The sequence below is a fragment of the Solanum verrucosum genome, unplaced genomic scaffold (genome assembly GCF_900185275.1).
Source record: "Solanum verrucosum unplaced genomic scaffold, falcon-dt-bn FXZP01000128.1, whole genome shotgun sequence".
Taxonomy (NCBI): Eukaryota; Viridiplantae; Streptophyta; class Magnoliopsida; order Solanales; family Solanaceae; genus Solanum; species Solanum verrucosum.
Window position 1 is genome coordinate 1,448,442 of NW_026020327.1, and position 7,048 is coordinate 1,455,489.

The 7,048-nt window shown below is 34.9% G+C and overlaps 1 protein-coding gene across 1 annotated transcript; it reads right to left on the reverse strand.

Moving 5' to 3' along the window:
• Nucleotides 1-3,595: 3,595 nt before the first annotated feature.
• Nucleotides 3,596-4,333, reverse strand: LOC125835951 (protein MKS1-like). Its single transcript, XM_049515058.1, has one exon. The coding sequence runs from the start codon at nt 4,279-4,281 to the stop codon at nt 3,598-3,600; it is 684 nt and encodes a 227-aa protein (XP_049371015.1). The 5' UTR covers nt 4,282-4,333; the 3' UTR covers nt 3,596-3,597.
• Between the last annotated feature and the right edge of the window lie 2,715 nt (nt 4,334-7,048).

Genomic DNA, 7,048 nt, shown 5'->3' on the forward strand with positions numbered 1-7,048 from the left:
CTGATCTTTTTTTAAAGTGAGTTTTAAACCATTTCGGTCATATTCATATCTTTTATGTTAATTGATTTGTGTATGATACATTTGATATGGGCTTTAAGCTAGTATATTATATTAATTCGCTCCTTAGAAATTGATGAAACTGAAATTGATCGCCATGCCACCTATTAGAATTAGGGTGTGACACTCCTCTGAGCCATCTCAAGTGTAACATCCGACAATTTAAAAATGAATATGAAGAAGCTTGAAATTTGGAAATAGTCATTTTTGGAAAAATTTAAAATCTGGAAAATTTGGCTAAGTGTGGAAATCAGTGAGTTTTTGGCCAACTTTGAGCAGTCATAACTCCTAGATCAGGATGATTTAGGAGTAGTTCCAGTTATGGTTTCGAAGCTTGTGGAACGATCTTTCCAACGCCACTGAGTTTGCTCGATTCCGAGTTCGTATGAGCGAGTTATGATCTTTGAAAGTTGGGCAGTTGGCAGGGATTCCGTTCCGGAAATTTAAGGGCATTTTGGTCTTTTCACAAATAATTTCTTTTGAGCTTATATTGTTGTATTAGGCTGATATTTGGATCATTTTGTCCCATTTTGAAAGAGAAAGAGTTAGGGTTCAAGAGAAGAAGAAGAGAAGAAGGAGAAGAAGAAGAGAAGAAAGAGGAGATCAACAAGATTTGTCAAGATCATTGTGGATTTTCGTCGGGGGTGATCCCTATCAAGGTATGTGAGTCTTTAGTGTGGGTTTATCCTTTCCCCCCACATACCAAGCTCGTTTTTATGATTTGAGAAGAGATTGGATTTGTTGTTGAAGTTGTTAGTTGTTGTTGATGTTGTTAGTTGTGTTGTTGAAGTTATTGTTGGTTGTGGGACAGGATTGGGCTGTGTATTTGAGTTGTGACCTATTGTATATTGAGGGATTTTATGATCCTTAGTGTTGGTTGGTTCATACCCCCACACACCAACTCGTTTTTAATTCCAAGAGAAGATTTATTGGTTGTTGAAGTTGTAGTGGTGTTGTGTTGAAGTTCTTGCTGATTTAGTACAGATTTCTGGCTGTGATTTTTGAGTTGAATCTATTGTATAATAAGGGTCTTTATGATTCTAAGTGTTGCTGCTGAAACCTTGAGGTTGAGAGGGTTTAGAATTGGAAAGAAACAAGGGGAAAAAGTCGGATTTTTGGGGAAAAAGGGGCTGGGCTGTTGCACCTCTCCTAGTGCCAAGGACACCAATCCTTCCCTTTCATTCACCATTTCTTTTTTTATACATGTTCCTAGGTATTATACCTATGTTTCCTAGTTGTTTCCAACACTCCAAGGTACTTCCAAAAGTCAAGTAAAACTACAAGTCAAGTGAAGTTAGTTTCCAATTCAAGTGAAGTTAGTTTCCAAGTCAAGTGAAGTCAAGCTTAGAAGTAAGTAAGTCAAAGCAAGTCTTTAAGGTTTTCCAAGAGTCTTCATTGAGCGTTTTAACTTCATTCTAAGGCTCAAGTTCCAAGTTAAGTATTGAGTTTCAAGTCAAGTCAAAAGTTAAGAGTTTCATGTTAAGTTAAGAGTTTCACATCAAGCCAAGAGTTCAAGTAAAGTAAAGAGTTTAAAGTTGAGTTCTTTTCTCAAAGTTATTAGGGAACTATGTATTCCCAAAGAAGTTTTAAAGAAATGTTTTTACATTTAAACAAGGTTGGAAACTGAGATTTCCAAAAAGCCTTCGGGCTAGTTTTTGAGTAATTATCTCATATCAGCAGGAAGAAATATGTTTTAAAAACATAAGAGCCAGTACATTTTTGGGAGTAGTATCGAGCACCGAATTGGGGGAGCGTTCAAAGAACCCACAGCCCCCATAGAACCATGTTAGCCACCATGGGTAGAAAAGGATCATATTTTTTAGATGAATCCTTTTCAGATTAGACTAGTGGATCCATTAGGCAGTTCAGGTCTTATACCTTTGGCCGGGTATAAGATGCTCTGGCAGCGTGAGGTCGATCGCTGTATCATCACTATAGCTCTTATGTGATGGTTGTCGGTTAGAGAAACTCCCACAACAGTTATTGTATTTTTCATACACAGAGATTATTGTATTTTTTATATACATCAGTTCATTGTATTTTTATACACATTTCAGGCTTATTGTATCCTTGTATACACACAGAGTTCATAGCATGTTTTAAGCAATCTTTCTTTATATCGCACTTGTTTTAAATTGCCTTATATTGAAAGAAGTCAATCAGGTTGAGTTAAGTTGAGCCAGGTAAGCTATTCAGTTTCTTCCAGTTTTCCTTCTAGCCTTTGTTGCTTAGTTTTCCAGCTTGCATACTCGTACATTCCATGTACTGATGCCAGTTGGCCTGCATCGTTTGATGATGCAGATTCAGGTACCCCGGATCAGCATTCTGCACGTCGTTAATCCAGCTGAGCACTCCAGAGTCAGTGGTGAGCTTCCTTGCATTCCGGAGGACTCAATTATTTTGTGTTCTTAGTTTTTGTTTTATTAGGATGTTGCGGGGTCTGTCCCAACATCCATCTCAGTATTTTAGAGGCTTCATAGACAGACAGTCAGTCAGTTAGTTTTGAGTCTCTCATCTATATATATATGTAAATATTCTATTTTGAGATTCGAGTTGCCTTTATGGCCATATTTTATAAGTTAAGTTATTTTGTAATATTGCATTGCATTGAGTTATTCTGTTGAGGTTTCCGCTGAGTTAAGAAAGCCAGGCCAAGGGTTCGCTTGGGGCTAGAAATGGTCTCCGGGTGCCGGTCCCGCCCAGGGTGTAGGCTCGGGGCGTGACATCAAGACTTTTGGACCATCACAATTGTACTAGGGAGGTCATCGACTCTAATAACATATGTCACAACTAAGTCCAACAAAACAAGTATTATTGATTCGACTCTTCTAGGTCACCTCTCAAGGCTTTTCTTTTGTCAGTTAGGCTTTAACTCAAAAGGCATCTTAACGGTTGAACCCTAAATTCGCCCTTAAATGACTCATAACCTTTTCTTTTCATTTTGACGTGAGATTTAATTTGAAATAAATTTTGCAGCAAAATTCTTTTCGAGTTCAATCCCCAACGATTCATGTACCGTTACATAAATGATAAATGCAATAATAGGTCACGGATTAACATTAAAAAATCTCAAAATTATCTTTCTATAAAAACTAATATTAACTATGCCTCCGTATCAAATAAGCCATATCAATTTTATATATATATATTAACCATATCATTCAAGTATTCTCATCTCAATCAATGTTATACAAAATAAAAATAGAATATGAAAAAGATAGTGTAACTAAAATAATAACAATAAAGTAAAAATAAAAACAAAAACTCAATAGAATTTGCTAAACCAACTAAGCTCCCAATTAAAAAGCTTCAAATGTGAACATAAAAGGAAATTTTCAACTATGATACAATTGTCATTGAATCCCACTACAATTGTGGAAAAATATACATTATTGTACAAACAACAATGTTTTATGAGCAAATAAAATAAAAAGTTAAACCTCATCATATTCTAAACTTACATTAATTTTACTTGAACCTCAAAAAAAAAAAATCTTAAAAAAAAAGTAAAATTAAAAATTAAAATAAAAAAAAGTCCACCTAAAAGTCAAAGAATGGATGGAATAGATCAGAAGCTGACGGAGACGGCGAAATCAACGGCGCTGAAAACAACGTTGACGGACTTGGACTTAACATATTCATAAACGGATCCGTCGGAAACGGCGAAAATAATCCCGGCGGTGATACTGGCGGTAAAGTAGCCGGCGCCGGCGACAAAATCCCCGGGAAATGACACATTTCTACGCTTGAATTTCCGAGTATATCCAAAATATCCATCGAATCAAAAGTTTCCATACCAACAGCAGCAGCCGGAGGGATTGCAGTAGACGGACTACTAGCTTTTTCCATAGAAGCCAATTTCGCCGCCGGCGATAGATTCCCATCACCGGAACCCGATCCAGATGTCGATGTTTCCATCGAGGAAGTAGTAGATCCAGTAAGTCTCTGTACAACACTCATAAAGTCACTAACCGTCGTGTGATACACTTTCGGCGAAACGGCGTAGATTATCACCGTTTGGGGGTTTTGGGTCGTCGCCGCCGGGGCTACCGCGGCGGTATGTGGCGGAGGATGCGGCGGAGGAGCAACCGGAGGTTTCTTGATCTTGTATGAATCTTTGTTGACTCTAAGAGGAGCTGGACGAGGACCTTGTAGTTCTCTCCGGGTCGGAGATGGTCTTCCGTCGGAAACGCCGGCGAAAAAGTCCGGTGGTGGAAAATCCATTTGGAAAATGGGAAAAATTGTTATTTGTGGATATTTGTATAAATGATATATGAGTGGTAATAGGAAATAGCCTATGAAAGGGGAAAAAAATGTGATATACTATGGAACATGAATGGAAATAGCTAAGCAAAAAGGTTTGAATATTCTATTTTCCTAAAAATATATTAAAAAAAACTACTACTAAATATCATTTTATAAAATTAAGAAAAAAAATTAGTGGTCACCAACTTGGCATAAGTTGATCACTATTCTTAATTTGACATGTGATAATTACTGTATGCATGTTTGGAATTAACTAGCAACTGCTTCAAAAATATCTAAAAATAGTGAAACTAATTTTATAATAAATGGAGTTGTAGTATATATAATTATAATAGGGAAAATTACACGGTTAAACAAATTTATATTACTTAATTAGTTATTATAGCTATAGTTTTGCTATAATTATCGCTCGCGACTAACATTAACCATTAATTATGTGGGCTGACTTCGAGTTTGTATAATTAGCTACGTTTGTATAATTCACCACATTTGTATAATTCACAACTACCAATTCTTCGTTTGATTTGTATTTGTATATGATGGTTTATATTTGTATTTGACGATGATTTCCTTTGATTTTTTCAGTTTTATCACCATATAAATTCAATCTTTTTGTGTATAACTTTTTAAAGTTTGTATAAACGTGTAGTTTTCGAATTTTGTATAATATGATTTATATAAAGTAATTTGCATAATATAATTTGTAGAACTGTTTAAAGTTTATATATTTATTTTTGTATCAATTCGTTATTTTGAGTTTTATCATATTTGTATAATTTCAGACTTTATATTACTTAATTATACAAAAAAACACGTGAATTATACAAACGAGATGCGAATTATACAAATTATTGAGCTCTCTCGCTCGCCTCTCTCCTCCCACTCTCAATCTCGCTCGCTAGATATACAAATACATAAGTATACCAGTTACATATATATAATTATCTAACCGATATACATATACAATTCACCTCTCTCCCACTGTCTACCCTCTCTCGCTCGCCTCTCTCCCACTGTCTACCCTCTCTCGCTCGCCTCTCTCCCCCCTCTCCCAATCTCGCTTACCTCTCTTCTCCCTATAACATATAACTATGAATCGTAATTAGCAAACTATAGTTATGGAGCGTAATTAAGCTATTTTTGAGTAGTTATATCTGAAAGTTCCCCATTATAATAATATATATAGTGTAGTTATATAAGTGAATTTAGAAAGGATATGATGTATGGAGATCTTATACTTATTTTGTTGGGTGGAGAGATTATTTATGAGACTGAAGAACAAATGTAACCAAAGTATGATAGAAAAACAAAAGTCAGCAACAAAATAGTAAGATAATCAGAACAAATGAAACAATAGGTAGTAGTGAAATTAGGAAAATACTACATGTATGCTAACTAATATTTCAACGCTCGGCTACCTATTATTCTTCTACGCTTATTCTTAACCTCATCAAATCTTCTTATCTAGGGTCATGTCCTCACTAAGTTGAAGATGTATTATGTTTTGTAATATCATGTCCATGTAGTTTTTCTCCGGTCTACCTCTACTTCTTTTAAAATCTACTACAGTCAACCTTTCAAATCTTCTCACCGTTGCATCTAAGATCTTTTTCATCACATGTCTTAACCATGGTCTTAGCCTCATTTTTCTCACATTATCTACTGTGGAGGTCACTGTAACCTTGTACCATATAACCTCGTTCATTATCTTATCTCTCATAGTATACTCATATATTTGTTTGATCACCTCTGCTACCTTCATCTTCTAAAGGTGTTCGTCTTGACATACCCTTATTTTGTTTCATCCACCCCAGTCTAATATGATGTGCGACATCATCATCCACCCCAGTCTAATATGATGCAGATCTTAAATTGAAACGCTTACATTCTAAGATTTGTCTCCTAACTTTTAGTATATCGTTAATTCTACTGCATGTCTCATCGATCAATACTATATCATCTGTGAATAACATACATCATACACCTCTCCTTGAATATGCATCGTCAATTCTTCTATCACTAAGGTAAATAAAAATTGGCTAAGGATTAATCTCTGATGTCACCTCATCATGACTAGAAGTTTTTTTGAATCATTCCCCACTTTTCTTATTCGGATTTTAACTCTATCGTACATTTCCTTAATCGCTCAAGCCACATCTTCAACTCTAGATTCCAAACATTTCAATAGAATCCTCCTATGAATGTTATCATATGCCTTTTTTGAGGTCAATTAACACTATTTACAAGTCTCTCTTTTTATTTTATACTGCTCCAACAATCTCCTTGTTTTTAATTTCTAAATTCCAATCTACATGTCTAAAATATCAAATATATTTTGACAAGTCAAACTTGAGAAACAATTATTTGAATTTTGGTCTTGGCAACAAACTTCAGAGGCAATTAACACGACTTTGGCAACTTAGACACGTATGTAAAAAATTATTTTCAAGATGACTAAATTACAAAAAATTATAAATTAAATATAGTTTAAATGATAGTCCCAAAATTAATTGTTTGTTCACTTCGTCCATAAAAAGGTTCACCAATTGATATAACAAAAAAAAAAAAGTATAAATTATAGGAACCACATATTATAAGTACTAAATAACATCCTATCCCTTCTAGTTTTCTATTTATCAAAAATCCCTTAAAAATGATGTTTGCGGGATACATAGCGTTGTGCAGGGATACATTAGGTTTGATACATTCCACATAGCGGGATACA